The sequence below is a fragment of the Barbus barbus genome (assembly GCF_936440315.1).
Source record: "Barbus barbus genome assembly, chromosome: 18".
NCBI classification, from domain to species: domain Eukaryota; kingdom Metazoa; phylum Chordata; class Actinopteri; order Cypriniformes; family Cyprinidae; genus Barbus; species Barbus barbus.
Genome location: NC_136746.1, coordinates 29,459,440 through 29,487,415, shown reverse-complemented (window position 1 = coordinate 29,487,415; position 27,976 = coordinate 29,459,440). Strand labels below are relative to the sequence as shown.

At 35.4% G+C, this 27,976-nt stretch overlaps 1 protein-coding gene across 11 annotated transcripts; it reads left to right on the top strand.

Moving 5' to 3' along the window:
- Window positions 1–122: 122 nt before the first annotated feature.
- Window positions 123–27,014, top strand: LOC306884331 (B-cell linker protein-like). Of its 11 annotated transcripts, none has more exons than XM_079440094.1 (25): window positions 123–496; window positions 653–715; window positions 7,281–7,327; window positions 10,818–10,883; window positions 12,216–12,272; window positions 12,920–12,966; window positions 13,225–13,265; window positions 14,401–14,530; window positions 16,185–16,288; window positions 16,372–16,444; window positions 16,547–16,603; window positions 16,696–16,721; window positions 17,244–17,266; window positions 17,625–17,684; window positions 17,821–17,851; window positions 20,826–20,874; window positions 20,956–21,028; window positions 21,122–21,149; window positions 21,235–21,265; window positions 22,427–22,517; window positions 22,618–22,649; window positions 22,785–22,834; window positions 23,047–23,130; window positions 23,508–23,663; window positions 25,507–27,014. In XM_079440094.1, the coding sequence occupies exons 1-25, from the start codon at window positions 428–430 to the stop codon at window positions 25,621–25,623; spliced, it is 1,605 nt and encodes a 534-aa protein (XP_079296220.1). In that variant the 5' UTR covers window positions 123–427; the 3' UTR covers window positions 25,624–27,014. The 11 variants fall into 11 exon arrangements, with proteins under 11 accessions (XP_079296220.1, XP_079296217.1, XP_079296222.1 ...); XM_079440091.1 differs by having other exon boundaries at window positions 17,622–17,684; window positions 25,507–25,979; XM_079440096.1 differs by having other exon boundaries at window positions 20,829–20,874; window positions 25,507–25,978.
- Window positions 27,015–27,976: the final 962 nt, after the last annotated feature.

Genomic DNA, 27,976 nt, shown 5'->3' with positions numbered 1-27,976 from the left:
ACAACCAAACAATTGGCTAAAAACCTCACAGTTCCTGACATTAAGCTCATGTAACAGCTAGTTCCGCTCTAAAATGTGTTCTCGGGTTTATCTTTCATTTCCCTTTCTGTCTCTGTTTTCCCACAGAGAAGGGCTTTACTTTAAAAAGCAGTTAATTCACACTTTATGTGCATTGTTAAGTTGCCTCAAAATCACACGTCAGTTGAAATACTCTGCTGTGGCTTTGCATACCTAAATAAATTAAATCCTCACCACAGTTTCTGACAGAGAAGTGTGAGAACATATTCGCATAGGGTCAGTTACCGTCAAGAGGAACTTCCCATGTTGCATGAACTTGCCTCATACGATAAAGAGCAGTAAAGCCTCTGCTAAATGTTAGTTATCATCAGAGCCGGTTGAGAGGAGTTAGTCTTGACAACTGACCAGGATGAGTTTACCAACCAGAGAGCAATGTGAGGGCTGGAGTCCAACGCAGGTCGCTGCTCTTCTGAGTCAGGTGAGCATTTGGAGATTCAATTTATGTTTTTTTGCAAGAGATATTAGCAAGACTGCTCACCTTTTCAATATTTTTTATTATTTTATTGATGTGCTGCACACAATGTTCATTCACGACTATGTCAAATTACTAAAACGTAATGTTGTTTGTTGACAGCACAACATGAAAGACTGTGCTGACGCTGTACAGAGAAACAAGATTGACGGCTGTCGCTTTCTGGTAGGTTCCTTTCTTGCTCAATATTGATGTTTTCTCTTTGCAAATGGCGCATTTAGCTAAATCAAATCTGTTTTCTTTAATCATTTATATGAGTTGTTTCCACTAATTCACACATTTTAGATCAGATCAGTGATAAATGTGATTAAAAAAACACACTTTCACATGGGGAACCGAAACCTGACTTATTTAAATGTGTAATGATGACTGCTGTGGTTTCTGTAATGGATTTGCATTGATGCAGATATTAGATCAGTGTCCCAAATGTGGTCTGACAAAGACTTTTCATGATCTAACTGGGATAGTTTAGCTGAATCAGCGAAGCAGGTTTGGGTGAGATTACCTGTAGGAGTGCTTGGGAAACCTGTTTGGAAACAGTCATTATGTTTGCTGTTCTGTTTGGTGACAGAGAAATTACGCCCTTCATAACGTGGGTAATTAATAATTTGACATTTCCCAATGAAATAGGGTATTCAATGAGGAAAAAATGAATGGTGGGGCTTGAAGTAGGCTGAAATTAGGTTATCAGTCCAACAACAAATTTACTGACTGAGCGCCATATAAACTCTAACTCGATTCAGCCTGAATCTATTCAAATCAATTACAATATGTGTGGATATCACTGATTTGTTAGATTGTGTGTAGACAGTATGTGTGTAGTTTTGTGATAATGGCTGGCAAATTTAATAAATTAATAAATCAACTATTAAAGAATTAAATTAACTTAAATAAAATAAAAAAATTAAAAAGCTTTCAGCCTGAGACCCTGGGATAGGTCCCAGCATAAAAGAAAATTAAAGAAAATTAAAGTAAAGAAAAGAAAAGAAAAGTAAAGAAAAGCAAAGAAAAGAAAAGATGTACGGGTTCAGACTTTTTATATAATCTCATTGAAAGTATGTTGAACATTAAATACACTTTATTTTTGCTTTGTTGACTCAAAAATAAAATAAAATAAAATAAAATAAAATAAAATAAAATAAAATAAAATAAAATAAAATAAAATAAAATAAAATAAAATAAATTATAAAATACAAAAAAAACAGAAAAATTTAAAGAAAAAATAATAGAAAACCTCTTATATGTTGAAAATTAAATACACTCGAAAATAAAATGCAAAAATAAAAATATAGACAGAGAAACTAAAAGAAAAAATAATAAATAAAAAAGAAAACTTCTTACCTGTTTTTATGCTTCTTCATTATCTCATTAAAAGTATGTTGAAGAGGAAATACGTGATTTCTTATTTCTGTTTTTCTGATTTAAAATATAAATTAAAATAATAAGATATAATGAAATAAATGAAATAATACAAAAAATTATACAAAAAGAAAAAAAAGTAAAGAAAATTAGAAAAAAACATAACTGAAAGGAAACTTCTTACCTGTTTTGGATGCTTTTTAATTATCTCATCAAAAGTAGGTTATGTTGAAAATAAATTACATCGTTCCTCATTTTTGTTTTGTTGACTCAGCGAGTTGCCCTCCTTCTTTTAGATTAGGGAAAAAAACACTGCTTCCTAAATAGTGATTGACCAGCCAGTACTTTCATTCACTCACAAAAAAGCCATTTTTTCCATTTGTAGCCTTACTGGCACTAGACCAGTACAAATATACTCTATTTGTGTGAGCTTCATCGGTCTCCTGCTCAAAGTTCAGCGAAGTCGCAGCATCGTGCCGTATGTTTAGGACGTGTTTTCCTCTATTACTCCTCTACATCACTCCCACTGTCCTCCTGAATGGGTGTTAAGGGCATATATTAGACATCTTTGCATATTCATGTGGTGTGTATGCGGTAACCATCTGGTGAAAGAGTCTGTAGATCACAGGAACGTTTCCTCTGTGAGTGTGTGCTGAGAGCCTGATGAGCCATTTGTAAACAGAACATGATCACTTTTTGTTGGGGAGTAGTGGGATAAAATAACCAACGATCTCTGTAAAAATGTTATTATCAGAAAGTAAATATGTTTTTTTTTTTCCAATTACATTATAATGCCAAATAATTAACCACCTTTTTAAAGATTCAACAACAGTTCAAAAAAAAACTTGAACAGCTTGTTTGATTATGAAAATATTTAAGGCAGCAACTGATATAAAAAAAAGCTGAAATAAATATAACATGAAAAACGAACATTACAAATGTTTATTTGGGAACTAACTGAAATAAGATGAAGCTGGAGCACTAAAATTACTTACTAAATAATAAATAAAATAATATTAATAAATAAAATGTAAAACTAAAACTGAAAAAAATCAATTAAAGCACAAATAGTAATATAAAAAACACAAAGCCAATTCAAAATATTAATAAAAACTATAATAGTAATTCTTAGTGTTTTTTATTGAAATAAAAAGTAAATATAAGATGAAAACCAACTAACTGTTTCCTTGTCAACTAATGGAAATAAGTTTAGGTTGAAGAACCTACTAAAATGACTGGAAATAAATAAAACCTAAAGCTAAAAATGAAATTAAAATAAATTAAACCTGTAGATAAAAGGGGGGAAAAAACACTATTAATAAAATTAAAAATTACATAAAGTTATTTTAAAATTAAAATGAAAAATTGTATGTGAATGAAATCTGAAAACAAGAAAATTAAAAGCCAATTCAAAATATTAATAAAAACTATAATAGTTTTTTATGTTGAATCAGTGGCAAAATTTACTGAGTAATGAGTAACTCAACTACATTTTTCTTTTAAAAGCTATTTTTCCAACAAGAAGCAGAGGTCAAAACATTAGAGGCCTGTTTTTATAAATCACAACCCTGTGATTTCAATAGGTAAAGCACAGGAGAGAAACGAGGCACGTCAGGAGTCTTCAATCATGAGCAGCTTGCAGCTTGGAAAGCAATTCTCTGCTGCTTCGCCAGCGCCGGCCGTTCTCAGATCAGTGTGAAAGATGAAAAGTGTCAACACAAGAGTCCTGGAGTCCGTTTGCTTGTCTTCTCCTCTTTCAGTACAGAAGTAACTGTGGCGTTTCATTCAGACAGAGCGCTGGGTCAAACTCGACGATCTCGTGTTCTTGATACAGAATTCCTCTGATGTCTTTCACGGCTTGCAGACAGTTTTGGACCGAGTTGTGAAAGCGAGGGGTGAGTGGATGTGGGACTCGAGCTGAGACTCTGCTGAGCTTTTTAATATGCAGCTGTGATTCCAGGCCTCTGCTGAAGTGTCTCTCTCCGACTCCTGGAGAAACTCCACATAAATAATTCACTTCAGCAAGCAGCATCCAGGAGGCGCAAGGGTGAAATATTCCATATTTTATTCTGTGTCAAAAGGCTAAGCTTGATTTTTAGGCAGGGCTAGGTGATTTTCTTGTCTTTGTCTCTTCAGAGAGCTGCAGGGATTCAGAGCACTCAACCTCTTGCATTTGTCTCTATTAGAGCCGTTTCCCTTCAGATTCTTAAGAAAGGCGCCTCGCTAAATTTGGATGGCAGGGGTTTTGAAGCTTGGGTCAATTCAGATGCATCATGCAGGAAGTATTACTCTGAAAGCAGAAGGATTTGTGACAAACATTTTCACTTATAGCTTGATATCTGAGGCTAACTAAAGCCTTATTCATGTGACGGTGTCAACCAAAGTTCACATGCAATCAAAATTTTAAAAAATAAATAAAACAAAAATACAGAAATATAGTAACATAAATTAAAAGTAATATAAGCCTTCAGCTTATTTAAAAAAATAAAATAAAAGGCCTCCAGCTTATTTACTGCGTTAGACTACAGTATCCACACAAAAATTTTAAATAAAATAAAATAACCCCAAAATATGATGTCCTTGACTAATGCCATTGTTAAAAATATCAACATTCTAAACACAGCTTAGAACACCCTAGCAGCCAGTGTTATTTTAGTATTACTGAGGTTTTAGTGTAGATTTTAATTATATTTTATTTTTGTATTTTTCATTTTTACCTTAATTTTAGTTCAACTTTTAGTAATTCTGTTGTGTGTTTTGGTCACCCCAACAACAGCATGGCAACATTCAAAAAACATCCTGGCAACTACATAGCAATGTACTAAAAACACCCTAGCAATCACATAGGAACATTCTAAAAACACCCCCACAACACCCCAGCAACTGCGTAGCAACATTCTAAAAACACCCTAGCAATGGCATAGCAACATTCTTTAAAAAACCCAGAACACCCCAGCAAGTCCATAGCAGCATTCTAAAAACACCCCAAAAACACCCTAGCAACCACATAGAAATGTTCTAAAAACACCTTAGCAACCACACAGTAACGTTCTAAAAACAACCTGTGTAGCAACATTCTAAAAACACCCTATCAACTGCATAAAATTTTAAAAACACCCCTGAACACCCTAGCAACCGCACTCTAAAAACACCTTAGAACACCCCAGCAGCTGTGTAGCAACATTCTAAAAACACCCCAGAATGCCCTAGCAACCACATAGCAACATGTTAAAAGCAGTGCTGCAGTGCCATTGTAGCGCCCTGACAAACACTCAAAACACCTTCACACCACGACAGTCTTCTGCATGAGCAAACACCACTCATTTCCTCCAGACAATGTCAGAATGTCATTTAAAGTAAAGGTGCATCTTCAGGAATATTCAGACTCAGTAAAGACTAAAAAGGACAAAATGAAAGGAGGCCTAAGTGTTGCAACATCAAACATAAATAGGCCGAATGCAGTACATTTGATTGAGGATCATTTCTGTGGGGCTCAGAGGATTCATTCAGGATGGTTTTTCTTCCTTTTGATGGTCTCCTGTCATCACAGTATGTCTATCAAAACACTCCGATGTATGGACTTTCTCCAACACACTTTGAGTGCATATGGCACAAGCAGGTGAATTGGAACGCTGGCTAAGGACTCCACCTAGTGTTAGAAATTAGAAAAAAGGCCTGTTAAAGTTTTCTGATTACACAGAATTTGGCAGCTACTTCATATAATATCAAATCAAATAGAAATTCTTTCAGGCTGTATATCTGAATCAGTTTGTGTTCCCTGGGAATGTATGGATCTGATCAACATTTAAGCCAAAACAGATGCTCAGTGAGTCCATTATTATGGAGTGGAAAAACACCATCAGCAACTCTTTTAACATGGGCTATAGTTTTTCATTCCAAACATAACCAGTGTGTCCCAAAACAGAAAAATGCTAAATTAGTAAGGGACATAACATTGAGATAACAACTGAATTAGTCAGTGTGGTTACTGAAGGTGTTGATGTTGATGAGTGTGATGAGTTCACCTTTTGGCTTTTCTTACTTAGAAATCACATTCTGTGAAATAATATGTTGTTTTTCTTACTATGATCTACTATTGTAAAGTATATCATGTACAAGATTTAATGGCAAACTATTATTATTAAGAGTGTACATTTTTATCAGCAACACCAATATTCGTGCATTATTTTGTATGTGTTTATTTCTTTATTTAAAATTTTAATAAAAATTTTTAATATATTTAATTTATTTAATGCAAGAAAATAAATAAATATTTAAATATCCTATTATTATAATTTAATTTCAGGCCACGTGTCAATGACTTATAATATATCTTTTTACGTTTTTTAACAACTGAAACACATTAAATGACACCAATTCATATAAACTGATCAGAAACAAAGCAATATAACAATATTTGCATGCATATTTCTAAAACCATTTAATGAAAACTATTTAATGAAAATTAATACATTCTAAAGTTTGATGAAAACAAATATGCAGAAAGAATCAGGTGTCCCAGGTGTTTTATAATTATTATATTTATCTGTTTAATCACTGAAAAGTTCAAACAAGTTTATATTCAGCAAAGGTAGTGTGTGTGTGTGTGTGTGTGTGCGTGTGCGTGTGCGTGTGTGTGTGTGTGTGTGTGTGTGCGTGTGCGTGTGCGTGTGCGTGTGTGTGTGTGTGTGTGTGTGTGTGTGCGTGTGCGTGTGCGTGTGCGTGTGTGTGTGTGTGTGTGTGTGTGTGTGCGTGTGCGTGTGCGTGTGCGTGCGTGTGCGTGTGTGTGTGTGTGTGTGTGTGTGTGTGCACCTGGTATTCATCACGTCCTGGGGACCAAATGTCCCCACAAGGATAGTAATACCAGTAAATCTTAATCTTGTGGGGACATTTTTTGGTCCCCATGAGGAAACAAGCTTATAAATCATACAGCATAAAGTTTTTTGAAAATCTAAAAATGCAGCATGTTTCCTGTGAGGGCTAAGTTTAGGTGTAGGGTTGGTGTAGGGCAATAGCACATACAGATTGTACAGTATAAAAACCATTACGCCTATGGGATGTCCCCATAAAACATGGAAACCCAACATGCGTGTGCGTGTGTGTGTGTGTGTGTGTGTGTGTGTGTGTGTGTGTGTGTGTGTGCGTGTGTGTGTGTGTGTGCACGTGTGTGTGTGTGTGTGTGTGTGTGTGTGTGTGTCTCACAGAAACATTCAAACAGAACCAGACTGTCACTAAACATTACTGATTCTCTTTGCAGAAATTCTCCTTGAAGTTATACAACACTGACGAGTTATGGAAAACTTTACTCTATATGACAGACTGAACTCAGAATATGGAAGTGATTTTTTTAACTCTGTTGTTTCTCTTGCAGACGCTCTCGGACGGTGACCTCAACAAATTCAGCTTCATTCATCGGCCGTAAGGAATCAGTTTCCGTTTCTATTTCTATACACTCTCCGCCCCGCAGTCTATTTGTAGAAGTGAATCCCCAGTATTTTTCTCATGTGTTCCTCATTGATGGTGGTCAATGATTGTCTGCAGGAATGAGGAAGCTGCTGGACTAGTTTTACATCTATCAATATTTTCACTACCAGTGCTGGGAAGGTTACTTAGGAATTGTAATCCATTACTAATTACAAATTACAAGACAAAAATTGTATTTAAGTAACATAATCTGGATTAGGCATATTAGGTAATGTAATCGGACTACTTTTAGATGCCTTTAAGATACTTTTGACTTAACTACTGGGACAAAAAAATATATTCCATTTTTAATCAATAAACATGAAAATATTACATGAGTAATATTTAAAAGTCCTCCAGATTTGAAATATTTTCACCCAGACTGAATAATTAGTGAAGTCCCCGGGACATGATGAAGAAATACTGTAGTATTTCACGGCTACGCATCGGCAGTGTTTAGTTACTTGCAATTATATGTAATTACACATGACCTAATTGACTGATTGGTGCTTTTGTTCAGAGGCGTGGATTGCAAATCTATACATTGCATAAAAATACTAATTAAGTTTCTGTGCAGTTGTAGCCACCTGACTAGTGCATGGTATGCTCCATTAATTACACAAAAACTGGAAGACTGTCCAAATAGAAGTGGTAGGTTCATTTAGAAAGGAAACATTGAAAGAAAAGAAAAAAAGAAAGACTTGCCCTGTGTCCCAATTTGCATATTATCCACCCTAAATAGTATTGAAAATGACTAATATCACATAGAATTTAGGATGGATAGTATGCACATTGAGATGCAGGCTAGGTGTTCATACATTATGAATAATTTACTGCCATTGTGTGAAGCTATGTAAAATATGCAATCATGCAATCCATAAAAAATCATTGTAATGGATTATGTAATCTAGATTACATGTAATCAGTTACTACCCAGCACTGTTCACTACTAAAACTATAAAACATACCCCTGGTTTCAGTCTAGTCCTAGATTAAAATGTCAACTGAAAGAAACTTGTACCGATTGATCTTAAAATATATCCGTGCCTTTGTTTTGTCTCAAGATGCACACCAGTAATGCTTTTTCTAAAACATGTTTATAAAAACTTCTGTGAAACCAGGCCATAGATATTTTAGCAATCCAATGTTGTTGTTGTTGTCAGAATATACACAAATACACCAGCACAGAACATTAAATTATGTTTCTTTACTTGGTTTGCAGATCAAGCAGAATGTTTGACCTACTAGGCCTAAATATACTGAAATTTTAGGAATGTGAATTTTTCAAAGATACAAATCAGTATATGGTCAGAACGCAAAACAAATCAGTAAAGAACATTGAATTGCTACTTTTATGTTGTTACTTTATGTGTTGATCTAATGTTATATTTGCACTCTATATAATTTGTAATTATTTATAAAAAATATAATAATCTTTCATCCAATTTTTATTGTAATTTATTTCTCTATATTTTACAAAATGCATGAAAAAATTACAGAATGTTTTCACTTCTAAATATCCTACAAGATTTAGACATTTTAGCGATGTATTTTTTTTTTTTGGCAAAGAAACAAATATATATTTTATAAAGTGCAGACAAGACCAACTGAGCAAAAAGCCAGTTCCTCGTCAGTTACAAATGCAACCAAAAATAAAATGCTTACTTTCACTAACCTTTACAAACATTTTTAGAAAAGTCAAGCAGTTTGTTTCATATCCATGAAGTAAAACACATCTGCACATTTGTTTAATTATGAATACAAATGCATTAAATATCATTCATAGTGCAGCCTCTTGACTGTTAGAAAAAAAAAAAGAGCGCAATAATCAAGTTCATTCATGGAAACATTCATAATTATTATTAGATGCATAAAAATTTGCAAAATGCACAGACAGAGAACTGAAAAGACAGAGACGCAAGAAATAGCATTGTTTCATTGAAGTGAATCAGTTCAAAGTGGCTCTAAATATAGAGGTAACATGACGTTCAACAGCAGTTTCATAATCCTCATTACCAACCACTTCTGTGGAAAAAAAAAAATCGCCCTCCTCAACACATCTGCAGCATGTGCTGCTTAACCACCGATGTCCAACACGCTCAGTATGAGCCATTCAACTACTACCTGACACTCAACTAGCAGCTCATATTACTAACTCACCGCAGTCAGAATGGAGCATTTCAACAGATTCACGGCTCCTGCTACGGATAAACTTAGGTAAGACAAACTCTGAAATGATTTAGTTTCACTATTATCTAAGCATAAGGAAGTCGTCTGCGCTCAGTTTCAGTTTACATTACAGGGATTCACTTAAAATACTTTTCAATAAATCAAAATGTTTGCATTTAGTAAATCCGTATAAGTAAGCAACTGAAAAACAGCAAATGATTTATCAATATATTGTTTTTTTATCTGCATCTCTCAAAACTAACAGGAAGCTTTTGAAATTCCACTAAAATCATTATTTACAAAAAGTAAAACCGTTTAAGATAAGTGTTCTTTGTTTGTTTTGTTTTGTAAATTTGTGCTGAAACTGACTGCTGCTCATTGTGGCCAGGACACTCCTGTGAGAGGCTATCAATAAAAGTTAAATAAAAAAAATATAATCAGATATACAACAATACTTGACACCAATGAAGGTCAGTGACCGGCTCGTATCGACTGATGGATATCTTGAATTTAGTGAGTGGTTTAAGCTGGATTGTGTTGAGTTTCTATGCGGCGGTGAGGACTGTAATCATATTCATCATGTGTCTCGGTCACCTCTGTCTCTAGACGTTAGCAGCTCAGACGCTGTCTGTCAGACGCAGTTCACTTGGTTTCTGATAAGCTGTTAAAACACAGGCTTTACGCTTCAACAGAGACTTACAGAACGTCTGAGAGCTTCACGAAGCATGTGTACTGGTATAAATACCTATCCATCGATCTGACCATTTAAAACAAAGTGTTTTAAAAGAAATTAATAATTTTCTTCAGGAAGGATGCCTTGAATTAATCAAAAGTGACAGTAAAGACATGCATGATGTTATGAAAGATTTCTATTTCAAATAAATGCTGTTCTTTTGAACTTTCTATTCATCAAAGAATCTTGAAAAATCAAATGTAACACAGTTTCCACAAAAATATTGGGCGGCACAACTGTTTTCAACATTGATAATAATCAGAAGTGTTTGTTGATCAGTAAATCAGTATATTAGAATGATTTCTGAAGATCATGTGACACTGAAGACTGGAGTAATGATGCTGAAAATACAGCTGCAGATCACAGAAATAAATTACAGTTTAACAGATATTCAATAGAAAACAGATATTTTAAATTGTAATAATATTTCAGAATTTTTACTGTATTTTTGATCAAATAAATCCAGCCTTCTTTCTATTACAAAAGACACCTTACCAATCAAACTTTTCATGTGCTTTTATTAACTCGTGTTTTTATTTTCAGGCAGCTCCAGAAAATCGTTCAAGACATAAAAAAGAACGACGACAGCCTTTTCAACAGACTAAAAAGGTGTGTTATATTCTGCATACATCTTCATTAATTAAAACACAACAGAAGAAGAAAAAAGTCATTTTTTGAGTTTAAGACAGTCTGAAAAGAGCCGTAAGGAAACATCTGCTGACTGTCCTCAAACACATTTCCTCTCACTTCCTCTATTCATACAGAGGAATAGTCCCAAAAAGGCCATTAGGTGTGACATGCATGAAATTTACAACAAAAACAAGCACTGTTATTAATGAAGGAACACCTGCCGTATCAAAACATTCATAAATGCATGTTCATTATAATAACATGAAAACCCCAAAATGGTTTTAGCTCATTACAATGAGTTTACAAATGTGATTATTTGTGGTGTTTGCCAAGTCAAGTATCACTGATACTATTGTTCATGCTTATGGTTTAGGGTTTTTTCTAAAACCCTCAAAATGAAACTTCAGTGCATTTTTGTTCCACGCCATTTGTGCTCCAGCCATCAATGATTCATCAAATCATGCAGCTTGTTGACAAAAGGTGTGCTGGTACTTTACCTAAGAAACTGGAGTTCAGCCCTGCATATTAATTAGCAAAAAAGCCTAAAATTGCCTAATTTGATGATGCAGAATATAAAATATCAATAATAATTTTCCATGCATTGTGTGCATGTTTATGTGGTTTATGAGGACACAAATTTGTATAATGACATGGGTATGACAGAGGTATTACAATATGAAGGTGGTTTATGAGGACACTGCCTATGTCCCCATAATTCAAAAGGCTTAAAAAACATACTAAATGGTGTTTTTTTGAAAATCAAAAAATGCACAAAGTCTCCTGTGAGGGCTAAGTTTAGGTGTAGGGTTGGTGTAGGGCAATAGCACACACAGTTTGTTCAGTATAAAAACCATTACGCCTATGGAGAGTCCCCATAAACCACAAAAACCAACGTGTGTGTGTGTGTGTGTGTGTGTGTGTGTGTGTGTTTAATGCATTAATCAAAATAACAAGCAGTCGAATGTCAAAAGTTCAAACTGCATCATTTCATTTACCATCTACAAAGGGGAAAAAGCAGATATCAGGATTAGGCATCAAGAAATGTCATGCATGTGAAAAAGGACTGAAATTTGAACAAATGGATGTCAAAAGCAGAAATGCAACAAAATGCACATATTTAGTTTTTTATAGAATCATAGAAAGTGTGACGTGCTCAATGTGCAAAACAGACACTATTTTTGGAATCAGCATCCAAAATTAGTATAAAAAAAACCAAAAAAAATTGGATTTCATTCAGCAGATATGATGCAGGTTGATGTCATTTATCATTACAGTTGTCTTTCCATTTATGCATTTTTCCATTTATTGAAGGTTTCAGACTGAACAAACAGCTAATATTCTCAAAACTGGGAGAAATACGCTGGACCGGTATGATCTAAGTGTCACTGTGTTTCTGTTGTGAATCCTGTTGATTGACGCTTCAGATCCTTAACTTATTTATGAGTCAATTTTGGCTTATTTTTAAATTTGATGTATTTAATTATTTAACTTATTGATTCAATTGAATTTGTAATTTATTTTAATTTATTTAATTATTAATGATTTAATTTGATTTTTGATTGTTTAAATTAGTTTAATTCATTTATTGAATTATTTATTTTAATTTTGTTTATTTAATTAATTATTTAAAAAATATATATAATTTCATTTTAAGCAAATGATCTTGCTTAAAAACTTTATGAAAGCTCTTATCAGGAGCAACAGCCTTTAAGGTTTCTGCTTTGATTCTGTCTGTCTGTGTGTGAAGAAATGGCACCAGACGCCCACCGTAAATTCTAGGAGAGCTTTGTGGTGTCTTTGGAAAGACTTGCTATAAGCTGGCCTTTAACTTTAACAACCGTCTCATTATTCTGTGTCCTGCCACTGTATGTTTTTGCTTTCATATGTTGTAGATGACATGCAATTATGTGCTTAAACATTGCTGACAAATGAAACTGTCTCTAATCCACAATGTGCTGAAATCAACAGCAATGAAGAACCTCTTGAATTTAGGGTTGCTTTTGATTTTGTTTCAGAATAAAGAAGAAAAGACCTCCGAAAGTACCAGTACGAGACTATCAAGGCAAGTTCAAGTCTCTGAACTAGAAAGTCAATGTGCAGTTGAAAAATGTGCACTTATTTTTACTTGATCGGATCCTTAAAAAATGGCTTTAGCTGATGTAACTCAGTGCAGTCGGGGGAATTTTCAGTATATTTATGGACTGTCAAAACACAATTATATCATTCTAAGTGCAGGATAAATGTTGTGATCTCACAAATCACATGTCATTGTAAGTATTTTCAGCTACGGACCTCATGATCATGTTGTGTCACTTTTTAGGCGAAGCTCCGGATTCTGAGAGAGACTCTGATTCAGATTTTGTAAGTGCATTAGTCTACTTCAGTAAAAGACATTCACAGCTCGCCTACAAGAGAATTTTTGCAAATGTAACGCTCAATTAATGTAACATAAGTAATGCAATAACTGTATAGCCCATGTGCATGGAAAACAATAGGCTACCTCAAACTAACACATCACATTTCACAAATTAAGTTTCACAATATTTGTTAAAAAAGCTGTTTTACGTGAACTGAAAATGTCTGAAAGGTGACGTGCCTAATTAGTATCAACTAAATTAAAAAACGACATTTTAGTGCAATTTTATAATAAAAACTAAATTTGGAGTGAGAAATTGCTCAGTTTCACAAAAACGTAAATATTTAAGCAAATTTAAAATGTAGAAATGAAAACGTAAAAACAGAACAAAAAAAACTGGAAAAGTCAAACTAAAAACTAATTAAAACATTAATAAAAAAAAAATAACTAGTTGCCGAAGAAAACGTATATTATTTTCATTTAGGTTCATTTGATGTACTACAATAACTAAAAGTTAAAATAAAAGTTAATAAAAACAATATAGACTTAAAAATGTCTAAGAAAATGACAAAAACTAAATGACTTAAAAATTTAAACGTAAAAAGTAAAATTACAAATTAAAACAGAACATTTAAATAAAAAAGTACAAATTAAAATGTAAAAAATAAAAACTAATTAAAATATTAATTCATATAGTATTAATAGTATTAATTAATACTATAATCTCAGTGATTCTAAAATAGCACTGTCATGTAGGCCTACATCCAATTCAATCAAATCTTAAGTTACATATTTATTTGTAACAAGTAATACCTGCAGTTAAAAATCTAAAGTTTAGAAAAGTTTAAGGCAACCAAAAGTTTATAAAAGTTTAAGGAAACCAGCTTCAGCAGATTTTTGAGTTTTCTCAAAACTCAAAAATCTGCTGAAGCTGGTTGCCTTAAACTTTAAAATTTTCTCAACTTTTGATTTTTAACAGTGTCCTGACATGTGAGAGATGTTAGAGATGAATCTAAGCTTTAAGTGAAACATTTTCAAAATTAATGAGCAAAAAAGTGTCACAGCTATACAGATTTGAACTGATGTAAAAGCATCTGGCCGGAAATGCATGGATCACATATACGTCTTTAAATATAACAGGACAGCGATACATACGAGGACCCTCAGGGCGATCATGACGACAACTACGAACCTCCGCCGAGGCTTGAAGGACACATGAAGGCCTTTACGGTCAGCCCGTCCATCACCAACCCCAGAGGACAGTATGTGGGTGAGGATCACGCTCTCTGTATCAGAAAGTCAAAACTGACTCTGTATACTTTCGGAATTGTTTTGGTCATAAGTTGTATGTTATTGTTAAAACTCATGCATTTGGATGGCAATTACTGTAATTGTTTCTCATGGGGACATAAGGTCATTTCAACATAAACAGGAGCTAGTCAGGGATTTTATTGAGGTCTGAATCTAGAATGTCAGTGTTTTTTCCACGCTATCCGCATAAAGACTCCCAGCAGAAGTCTTTTTAAATCTTTTTTGACCACTGCCAAGCACCGTACACTAATTCTTGTGCTTCACGGTAATGCACACGCATTTTAAATATTGAAATTAAATATTTAAGAATTAAGAAATATTACTGTAATGCTGGAAAATGTTCACAAGAATAATATTACCTCAACATACCTCAGTGGGAGCTGTTAAGAAGAAAAAAAAAAAGAACAAAATTACATACATTATTTAAATGGGCTATTATTATGCTATGCAGTAAATGTACATACTTATTTAATAATTTTTATTAATTTAAAAAAATGGGGAAATTGACCTACTATAGTTTTTAAAATGCTTTTCTCTAAAAAGGATGGATGTCTTTTTAAAAATGTAGAAATTAGCAGAAATTTAAAGCCAAAAAGGTAAACATGGACTAGTAAAATGATTAGTTGTGCAAGCCTTTAATTTAAATAAATGTATATAATAAATATTTTACAAATTTATTGCATGTCATAATAATGGCTGATTTAAATTATTTGTGACTTTTGTTTTCTTTTTTTTTTTTAAAGCTCCCACTTACTGTAGTGGAACGGTGATGTAATATTATATACGTAAATATTTTCCAGCATTTCAGTAAAAAAAAGTGTCCATATTTAAAATCTGGATGATAAAGGTTAAAAACTAATTCTATATAGACATATAAAAAAAAAAAAAAAAAAAAAAACTAACAAAAATTTTTATGTAAAAATTTTAATTAAAACAGATAATACCTAAACAAGGACAATAAAAATGTAAAAAATAAAAATAAAAAGGGACAAGTAAAAATAAAGATGAAAATGTAAAAATAAAAATTAAAAATGTGAATAAAAAGATTTGCCAAACGACTTCTGAATTGATTCCTTCTTGTAAACTCAGAGGTGTGGATTCATATGCAATTGAATTACCACACGAACATGGTGTTTGACAAAATTTGGCTGTGAATCTTTACGCAAATGATGCAAGAAAAACATTGACGTTCTGGACTTGAACTTGACTTTCCTTTTCAGCTGTTGTCACTCCTAGTTTCATAATCCAGTCGATTCCTGATTGAACATTAAGTTTTGTCCAACATTTTTCACTCTCAAACTCATCATACAAAGAAAAATGGCTTGCGATCACTGACTCAACTTTAAAACTCATCATCATTTCTTTACCCACGTCTTTCCAAACCTGTATGAGTTTTTTCCATCAAGCACAAAAGGTTTTTTAGAGGTTTTGAATGAAAAGCCCCAGGTAACTATGGAATACATCAAAACTTCTCCTTTTGTGTTCAACAGAATGAATGTGAACAAAATGAAGTGGAATAAGTGATGTTGTAAGACTAAAAGGTTTAGTTTTATAAAAGGAAAGTTCTGTTAAGCAGCAATAGCATGTAAAACCAGACTTCCTGTGTCTTGCAGACAGCTGTCGTGGTCGACCGGCAAAACCAAACCAACCTTTCCATATGCAACCGAGGCACAAACCCCCACGACCGACCCACCGCAGCCTGGCAGAGGAAGATGACGTAATAACGGCTTGTACTGTTAACTCAGAATTTAATTTAGCGCACAATAAACTCCTGATACTAAAGCACTCTCCTCCGTTCAGGGCGATTACATTGAGCCGGAAGGCGAGCCGGTTGATGATAATTACATTGACCCCACTGAGAAAACACTAACAAGTAAGATGACAGAGGAAGGCGTTTATTTTGCTCCGCACTGAATTATTAATATGACTGTAATGGGTAAATCAAGTTCTAATGGTGCGTAATGTCTGTTTATAGAGCCGGCGATTAACAGAGCTGTCAAACCGTGTTTTCCTGTCCGTGTAAACGATCCGGGTGAGAGTTTCATGAGATTATTTTAAAAAATGCACAGTTTCATAAGATTTTTGGATCATACATGTAATACACTCAAATTCTTCTTTTTTTAGATTTCTGTGAGGTTCCTGATATGAAGGTGAGCTGAAATAAAAAGAGCTTTGTCCACATCACTGATGTGATATTCAGATCAATCAGATCAAAATAATAATAATAATAATAATAATTTCCTTTGCATGCATTTTATTTTTCAAGAAAAGTCTCTCAATGCAATAATGGAAATCATGATTTTAACACAATTATTATTATTATTATTGAATTTAAAATCAGAATAAATTAGAGGTTGTACAACATCATGCATAATATAATATTTTTTATATTTACAATACTATTTTTTATATTTATAATAATATTTTATAATAACATATTAATATAACACACACACACACACACACACACATACATATATATATATATATATATTAGTTGTTGCATTTATTTTTTTAAATGTTATTTTATTTTATATAATTTATTTTTATAATTTTGGCATGAAATTTGAGGTAGCACAACAAATAACATCATGCATTATATATAATATTCATTTATGGACTATTCATTTGCTTTATAACTGCTCTGACGAAATGCTTGTGTTTAATTATAGGAGAATTCTCAGTCTAAGACAAGGTAAAACTCCATTCAAATTAACCCTGTTTTTCTAGATTATTTTATAACACACATTGAACTCAGTTTTCTTTAGTAGTAATTACAGCACTAATAATATTCAACTTTGATTTAAAAAAATGCCACTTTGACTTAATTTAAGGCAGCGATTACACAATATGAGACTAGAATAATTACAAGTTAAAATCTACATTTGGTCAAACTTACAGTAATAGTGTTAATATGATTCTAAAAGAGCAATAACAGCCCTTAATGATTCAGTCCTGCACTTCCTCATGCCCTTTGTTACTGAGTCACACATCACATGCTTTTCTGTTCTGTTGTTCTCTGTGAAAAAAAAAAGTTTTCTTCTGATCAGCAGGAGTAACACCACACTACAACCCAACAAAACACATATGGTGCTACCTAAAGCCAGTCCACGGTATTACACAACCATTATTACCTGACAACAATTACAAACCACTAGATTAGCTCTGCATTCACCACTTCAGTTTTAAAGAAAGATTGATTGCACAAATAAAAAACTATTTAATTTTACATGTTTTATCTATTCACAGAATGAACTTCAAAAGGCCAACAATAACTCCAGTGAGTATTGAGGATTTTTTAATACGTTATATATACATATACCCTTACGAAAAATACGTTTATTCAAGTGTGCTATTAGTATACTTCTTTTAAACTAAAAAAGAGGAAAGTATACTTTTAGTCTATTTTCTATGTACTTCTCAGAAATGGGCTTTATGTACTTCTCAGAAATATACTTAAAATAACATTTAAGTACACTTGACATACTTGGAAAAAATCTAAATATATTTGAGCTATACTTGTGCTCCTAGAATCCATGTTTCCATTGTTATACGTAGGGGGCGCTAGTACACATCTTCTGTACAGAATTTCCAAAAAAAAAACACAAGTGAAGATACCAAAACAACAGATGCTTCCACGTGTAATCTAACATGATCATCAGACATAAAACAGCATCAAAACGTTATGGAATAAAATGTCACAAATGAAGTGGTAATAATGACTGTCAAGCTTTGTGGTGTCGATCAAGCTTTAATAAAATGTTTCTGTTTACAAGCAGATACTGTTCTTTCTTTTGATGTTTTGTATGTTCATATAACAAAGTATAGCCTATACTAATACTTCCAAGTCCCTGCCCTGTGTGTATCCCTCAGGAGCACAGTGAGGGCGAGAGAAAAAGGGCCACGAGTGGCTAAAGTGTACGGGGCCAGCGTCCCAAAGGCCAACTTCTGAGAGTGAGTCTTGATCCCCAAGAGGGGGAGAGCAGAGGACTCGAGGCTATGGAATAGCATCCTGATCCACCACATAGCATAAGCTCTCTGGCCTGAGGCCTCAGCCTCTGGAGGAAACATGTACTAGGGGGTGTCTACCCACTGAGAGGCCACCGAGAAGGGTCCGGTAGGCCAGATAGCCGCCACGTAGACCCTCAGGGTGGAGTGGATTAACCCTGTGGAGGAACAGGCCTGCACAAACTCGAGAACTGTACCAATTGGGCAGTTAGCTGGGTCAAGCTGGCAACCTCCGCACCATGAAGTGAAGAGCTTCCACTTCAGGGCGTACAGTTTCCTCGTAGAGGGAGCTCTGGATTGGAGGATGGTCTCAGCAACCTCGGTTGAGAAACCGGAAGCTATGAGCTGTGCCTCCTCAGAGGCCACACCCACAGCTTCCACCGCTCAGGGCGAGGGTGGACGATAGTGCCCCACGCCTGTGAGAGGAGATCTCTCCTGACGGGAATCTCCCTTGGAGTGTCGTTGAGGAGAGAAATCAGGTCCGAGAACCATACTCGGCCTGGCCAGAACGGCACTACCAGTAGTAGACTGAATTCGTCCCGGCGCACTCTAGCCAGAACTCCCGGGAGCAGAGCGATAGGGGGAAAAGCGTACAGACAAAGCCTTGGCCAAGTCTGCACCATAGCATCCAGTCCCAGAGGAGCTGGAGGAGTCAGAGAGAACCAGAGAGGACATCACGCTGTCTCCAGAGTCGCAAACAGGTCGCCTGTGCCTGGCCAAACACTCTCCATATCTGCTTCACCACCTCGGGGTGAAGCATCCATTCCCCGGGTCTCGGCCCCTGTCTCAACAGAACGTCTGCTCCCACATTGAGATGCCCAGGAATGTGCACTGCTCTCAATGAGAGGAGTTTGCCGTGGGACCACACAAGGATCTGGTGCGCCAGCTTGTACAAGGGTTGCGACCGCAGACCTCCCTGGTGGTTTATGTACGAGACCACCGACGTGCTGTCGGTGCGCACCAACACATGGTGGTCTCTTAGGTCTGGGAGGAAGTGTTTGAGTGCTCGAAACACGGCCAGCATCTCCAGCCAATTGATATGCCATGTCAGATGCGGGCAGGGTGGCCACTCATGACCGCTCTCCAACCGGTGAGGGACGCGTCCGTCGCTAGTGTTACACGGCGACAAGGAGCTCCCAGCATAGCATCAGGACTGCCTCAGCTGAGGTCTCCTATTGAAACGACGGTCCTCAGACCCGCATCATTTCTAGGAAGACTAGACTGATAGAACCAGAGCCTGCTCAGGCAGGACCCAATGAGATGCGCTTAGCAGGGGCTCCCAGACCGCTAGGTGCCTACTAAGAGAACCAGTCTCTGGAGACTGGCCTCTGGTGTACCCAGATCGGCTAGGAACGGCACACCGGCAGGAGACAGCCGAACTAGCTGCTCTAGAGACCCCCGAAGGGGTGGCGAGCATCTCAGCTCCGCTACGTTTCTGGTCAGAAGAAACTGAGACGTGTGCTCGCTGGAGATCGATGCGCCCTGGAACACCGTACGTGGCAGGGTTGGCAAGCCAATCTCTACTACTGCTCTCAAGCAGACCACACACAGACTGTGTGTATCCCCAGCAGTGATAGTTTGCAGGGAGGAACACACAGCCTGTAATGCGATCTGCTCTCGCCCAAGTGCTTAGTTTTCTCTGCACTTTTAGACATTGTGGAGCTTATTTCAAGTGATTGTGTAAGGACAGACAACACTAAATAAGACTCACAACACAGATCGACAGACACACACACAGAGTAGCGGTTGCTGAATGAAAAAAAGCGGACGCCAGTTCCACCACACGTGCTTTTATGCTTCCTGGCCGATAACGTCACCCGCCCGTGACGTCTCGCCCATCCATTGGACAGATTACACATGTGATTCAGAGCGCGGTCACGCTGAAGACATTCCCATAGCGCTTCGACGCAGCTCGAGTTCCTGAAGAGGAAAGTACACTTATAAGTATACTACTAGTACACTGATATTTGTATACTTACTACATAAAGTATACTTAAAAATATACTTGAACTTTACTTAAGTATACTTAATAAAATAAACTTGAAGTATACTACTTTTTGGTAAGGGTATACACACACACACTTTTTGTTTTTTTGTTTTTTAATAAGAACATAAAAAACGTGGTGCAAATGTACAAGATGTAGGCTACATGTGATTAGCGTATAAATACATGACCTATATGTACATAAGAATGTAAATGCATGTTTTGAATGGAGAAAATGATGATGGTCTATGTGTGTTTTAAGCAGGAACCACAGTCAGAGGACGAGTATGAGGTGTGTGACGCAGACGACAGTGAGTATCAGTCACAAACCAGACCTGAGCAAATGAATGCATGAAAAAGCATGTATGTAACATGTGTCTGATCCTCTTTAGGTGTCAATGAAGGGCCAAAGGAGACCACAGACGGCCGGAGACCATCAATGCCCACACCGCGACCTAGAGACCTGTAAGTGAATCCCTTAAACACTGAATGATAATAAATCAATCTGCCATAATATCAGATTCACTATCTAACAGTTCATCACTGCTGATCTTTCAGGAAGAGTGCTAATCCTGCTTTGACACCGGTATGGACTCGTTTATCTTATCTAATCTGTACTATTCAATGGTAAATCAAAACATTCAGTTACAAATACTTGTCCATTTTTGCAGAAACCAAACATTGCTCACAGAGACAGTGAAGGTAACTATCAAAATCACTGCAAAAGAACAGAGAAAGCAATGGCTATGTTCAGAACAGACTTCCATACGGCTTACAGCATTATATATGGTGCATACTGCACTATTTTAAATAGTAAGATGCAAAACAGAAAGCATTATGCTGCAATAAATGTTTCAAGCAGTTTACTACACTGTGGTCATGTGACCTCATTACATTGCATTTGTACCTCAGCAAGAGATGCTCATTAATGATCTCCAAAATAAATCTAAGTTAAACAATGTATTTAAGTTTGGTGGTCAAACCGATGCAGTATTCCACAAAATATGCTCTGTTTTATAATGTGCAATTTGGCAGATCTATCCGTGTATAAAGAAAATCAGCATACCACACAAATAAAAGCTACCCTACTGGTCAAACTGATGCTGTATTCCACAAATTAAGCTCTGTTTAATAATGCACAATTTGCATTATGGATGCATAGAGTTAGAGTAAGAATTACATACTGCATGTTTCTGATGCAGAATTTCACGTGCAATTTGGCAGATCTATGCATGCACGCAGAAAACTATTGTACTGCACAAATATTCCACAAAGTAAGCTCCATTTCATAATCCACAATTTGGTAGATCCATGCATGCATACAGAAAATTAGCGTACTGTTTGTCAGGTCCATGCATGCATGCATAGAGAAAATCAGCATGCTGCATGATTCTGATACAGTATTCCAGCACAAGCTGGCAGATCCATGCATGAACCCATATATAAAATGTGAATACTGCACGTTTCCCATGCAGTATTCCACAAATTAAGCTGTTTTATAATGCACAATTTGGCAGATCAGTGCATTCATGCAGAAAAGTAGCATAGTGCACAAATAAAATCTACACTGCGTTTGGTTAAACTGATGCAGTATTCCATAAATTAAGCTCTGTTTTAAATGCACAACTTGACAGACAAATTAAGCTGTTGCAGATCCATGTATGCATGCATACAGAAAATTAGCATACTGCTCAAGTAGCACTAGTATGGTAGTAGGCTATTCTGAATGTAGCCAATGACTTGTAGATGTGGCCAACATGAGAGTTTCCAGCGCATTTATAAAGAGCGATTTTAACCCTGACCTTGTATTGTTTTAGAGCGGATTAAAGTCCCCTATTAACAATTGCATGAACTCTGTTACAGCCACATCTATTAAAACAACACCAGTAACTATATCACGAAGCCCACCGGACACCATGCCGAGCCCGTCGCCAACAGGGTTCCATCGAGCCAAGTAAAAAATTTTTTTTAAAGTTTCATTTTCTCCTGTATGCATAAACTATTCTAATTTCACGAACAAAAGGACTAAACGACAGTCTCCTTTTCTGCTATAGGATGCCTCTGCCTCGACAGCTTCCCTCCCAAAGTAAGATTCAAGCTTCTTCAGTTTGCAATAGACACATTTATGTGTCCATAAAGCCAATATAAATATCAACACTTTCTGACAGCCTTGATGAATTTCGTTTTCTAGCTGTTGATTAATATTGTTTTATTTCCACAGGCAGAGGGACGTTGCCTTCAGACAGTAGTTCAGCTAGAGATGCTGAAGAGGTGATTGCAATTATTGACTTCCCTTTAAATGCATTTACTTCTTTATGTATATGTTTTCATTTTTCATTTTGCAGGGTTTGGCTCTGAGAGAAAATGAAAAAGTCCCCTGATGTTTGTGTGTCTCAGTTCGCAGCATAACTACTATAATCAAGAACATCCCAGCATGTACTTAGAGTGTCTGTCAGTCTAAACTGTCCTGTTCTCTCACACAGGAAGCTGGTGTGTATAAAAAGGTCTGGTATGCCAGCAGCTGTGACCGCAAGACAGCAGAGGACGCTCTCATACGCTCATCTAAGGCACGTCAGACCTGCACAAAATAACCCAAAACTATGCTGAATAGCACTGCATTATAAATACCAGCAAGAGCAAGGGGCAGACAGGACTATTATCGTTAACTAAAACCATTAAATACATGTTCAGTACTTGAAATAAAATAAATGTTAACTGAAATATAACAAAAAAAAATTAAAAACAAATAACTTATTTTATTTCAGCTAGCTGCCAAGGCAACATTTCTCGTTTTCAACTTGATGTGGCCTATTAAAATAACAAACTGAAACTTTTTTTCAATTTTGTTATGTTGCAGCCTGATACTAAAGAAAGTCTCTTTAATCAAAAAAAAAGGTTCCCTACCCCTGCTTTACAGGTGCCTCTTTGTCTGATTTGATTCCAGGACGGCTCTTTTCTGCTCAGGAAGAGCTCTGGGGTGGACGCGCAGCAGCCGTACACGCTGGTGGTGTTTTACAACGGCCGAGTTTACAACATCCCTGTCCGGTACATCACTTCCACCAAACAGTATGCTTTGGGGAAAGAAAAACAAGGAGAGGAGGTAAAAACCACATGGATGTTGCCCCAAAAAGTATTTGGACACTTAATTCACATTTAAAAATGAAAATGTTGTCATTACTTTCTCATCCTCATGTCAATCTAAACTCAATAATATTTCAATAATGCACTCATACCACTCCGCTAATGCGACTTAAGTGTCAAAATACATTCTGATGTCTATGGAAGCTTTTTTCTGCCACAGAATAAAAAAAGTAAAAAAGGTAACTGATTTTTTTTTTTCTGACATTTTTTCTCAGAATTCTGAGTTTTGTTTTCACCACAGAATAAAAAAAAAGTTATTGCAACTTTTTATCTTACAATTCTGACTTTTCCACACAATTGTAAGTTGATATCTTAATTAAACTACTTTTTTTTTTTAACTCCGTTCAGATTTTCTTGGAACTGAGAGGAAAAAAGTCAGAATTGTGAGATATAAATTCAGTATTGACAGAAAAAAACCTGAACTGTGAGACATAAACTAGGGGTGTGAGATATTTATCTGCAATAATATCTTTTTTTTTTCAATATGCAAGCTTACATTATCAAGTATGTCACTCGCTTTGCAAAAAAACAAAGAAAAACACGTTTTGAGAGTCCAAAAATATTCACTGCATAATAAAGCCTTTTATAATGCAGTTAAAATACCTGTAGAGGTTTTTGTTTTTCATATTTGTATAAAAAATCAATTTATACAACAATTGAAATATCAATTTTATACAACAGTTAAACAAACAACAATTGAATATTGAGTGACTTACATTTTTAGAACCAATTTTGTCTGTTTTTTTGTTAGTTTTGCCAAACAAACATTTGTGACTCAGACCAACACTGCAGTGTTTCCTTTCTGGATGAATCTGTTTTTGAACAAATCATCTGAGTCAACGATTCAATTATCCATTCATAAATACAGTCGCTTGCTTCATTTCTAAATTAATCAGCCGTTTTTGCTCTCATTAATGATTCAGTGAATCAGGGCCTTGCTGCCACATGCTGGCGGTTTTAAGTGTCACATTTATTTATCCATGACAGGCCTAAACCAGACAAGGTACTTAGCAAAATGTTGTTTAAAGGCTTAGTTCACCCAAAAATTAAAATTCTGTCATTAATTACTCACCCCGTTCCAAACTTGAACTCGTGTTTGGAGCACAATTAGGATATTTTTGATGAAATCCAAGAGCTCTCTGACCCTCCCATTGACAGCAAGGATCCTGCCACGATCAAGGCTCAGAAACGTAGCAAGGACATCGGTAAAATAATCCATGTGACATCAGGGGTTCAACCGTAACTTTTCAAAAATAACAACATTATTCAACAATTCTTCTCCTCCTCATCCTGTATGTTGTGGAGAATATCACGACGCATGTGTCTGCTTCTGCATCATGTAAACAACACATGCATCAGCTATTTTACTGATGTCCTTGCAAAGTTTCTGGACCTTGATTGTGGTAATATCCTTGCTGTCTGTGGAGGGTCAGCTCTTGGATTTTATCAAAAATACCTTAATTAGTGCTCCGAAGATTAACAAAGGTCTTACGGGTTTGGAACGACATGAGGGTGAGTAATTAATGACTTTTCAATTTTGAGTGAACTGTCCCTTTAATTATCATTATCAAAAAAAACAAAAACAATAAATATCAAGATATTATTTTTTATCAATATGGCACACCCCTAATATAAACTCATAATTGCGAGGGAGAAAAAACAGTTATAGGATTTAAAAAAAAGTCACAATTATTATTTTATTTTTATTCCATAGAAAAAACCAAGCTTCCATAAGTTTCACTGCATGAGGTGAAAAAGATCAGTCACTAAACAATCCTCTCTTTCTCTCTCTCTCTCTCAAGCGTTTCAGCAGCGTCTCTGATATCATTGAGAACCACCAGAAGAATCCTCTAGTGCTGGTCGACTCTCAAAGCAACACCAAAGACTCCACCAAACTCAGACATGCAGTCAAGCCATGAGGCAACTGAATCTGAAGACGCTGTGGAGACATTCATGACAAATACAACTGCATTCATTCAACTGTGTGGTAGTTTCACATCTTACCCTGATAGATGATGGAAACAGATCTACGCTTGCAATGCTGGGACTTGCTGCTACTTTTATAACTTATTTTGCTTAAATACAGCGCAGGAGAACGCGTTTTGTGCAAACCGTCCCGAAAAACAGAGAGAACAGTCAACAATGTTGTATAAAGATACGCAAATATGGTACAGCTGTACAGTTTATATGTTTATGGGTGTATAACCACATTTGTTTTACCTTACATGAGGTGTGAGTAGCCTAAACAAAAAATTAATAAATGATTTTTTTATTAAAGTGGTTTTGTGTACGTTACGTAAAATTATAACGATATGCATTGTACAAGCATAAATAGTTGCATAAGGGGAATATTATTTGTCATGTGGGTACTGTTTATATATAAAGTGGTGGCCAAAATGATGAGAACACTGGTACTTTCAGCAGCTAAAAAATGGTTTTTAGTCAGCTATTTCTATCTTTTTCTGTAGTGTGTCAGTATGAAATATCAGTTTACATTTCCAAACATTACTTTTGCCATTAATTGTAATAATCCAGTGATATTTTAGAGATCTGATCTGATCATCATCAGTCTGTCTGGAATGACATGAAGAAACAGAACAAACTGAGACTCAATCCAGAAGAACTGTGTCTCCAAGACGCTTCAAGAAACCTCCTGCAAAGCTCCTGAGAAACTCTGCTCAAGAGCACCGAGGACAAAAGCTGCTTTAAACACAAAAGATGCTCACACCAAATGTTGATTCAATTTAGTTAATAGAAGTTAATTGATCAAGAAAATGCCTAAAACTTTTAACAGTTCGGTAGCTTTGCAGGAGGTTTCTTGAAGCGTCTTGGAGACGTTGCCAGACAAACAGGCTCGGGCTGTTATCAGACAAAAATCTCACTGGATTATTACAATTAATGTGATCATACACAGATCTATATAAAAATATTAAATCATTTACAAGCTTTCCCCGTTTTAGTTGCCTTTGCCATTTGAAATCATTCAAAGATTTAGTATATAAACCTTTTTATTATAAGACTGCTAGTTTTTACTGTTCTGTATGAGAACAAAGTTTCAGGACAAAAGGTGCAAAATGTTTTACTTGGTAAATCCTGTGTATAAGCTTGAATGACACTTCCTTTACTAATTAAATATTGATTAGATATAAGCCGAACCCCTTTCCAAGTAATATTGTGAGAGAAATGATTCCAGTATGAATAAACCTTTTGCAAAAAAACCTGTGTATTCCCCTGTTACAAAACTCTTTCAATGTGCAAAAAACTAACAGAAGTAAAAAAAAAATAAACATTTTAACTAAACTGATCCACCAATACGATGCTATCCTTTCATTCAGTCATTTAGCAGACGCTTTTATCCAAAGCCACTTACAAATGAGGACAACAGAAGCAATCAACAACTAAAACAGATCCAAAACTGAAAGATAAAACTTTATAATTACTGTATATAAACATGAAAGAAATTAAGAAATTAAATAAAAATGACAAATGCATACAGCAAAATTTCAAAATTTAACATTTAAATAAAAACAAAAAATAAAGCTAAAAACAATTCAAAATATTAAAGAATAAAAGGTATGAGAGTATAATAATGATTCTAACATAACACTAAGCCAAACACCAAAAAACAACTACATTTGTGTGTATATACAACCACACACACACACACACACAGTTGAAGTCAAAAGTTTACATCCCCGTTTCAGAATCTGCTAAATGTTAATTATTTTACCAAAATAAGAGGGATCATACAAAATGCATGTTATTGTTTATTTAGTACTGAGCTGAATAAGATATTTCACATAAAAGATGTTCAAATGTAGTCCACAACAGAAAATAATAGTTGAATTTATAAAAATTACCTCGTTCAAAAGTTTACGTCCCCTTGATTCTCAATAATGTGTTGTTACCTGAACGATCCACAGCTGTTTTTTGTTGTTGTTGTTGTTGTTTAGTGATAGTTGTTCATGAGTCCCTTGTTTGTCCTGAACAGTTCAACTGCCTGCTGTTCTTCAGAAAAATCCTTCAGGTCCCACTAATTATATGGTTTTCCAGCGTTTTTGTGTATTTGAACCCTTTCCAACTATGACTGTATGAGTTTGTTATTCAGCTTTTCACACTGAGAACAACTGAGGGACTCATATGCAACTATTACAGAAGATTCAAACACTCACTGATGCTCCAGAAGGAAAAACTATGCATTAATTACACAGAAAAGGTGGCACAGAAGTGCTTCTGAAGTGGCATTTATGTGTCTTTACATGGACTGTTTAA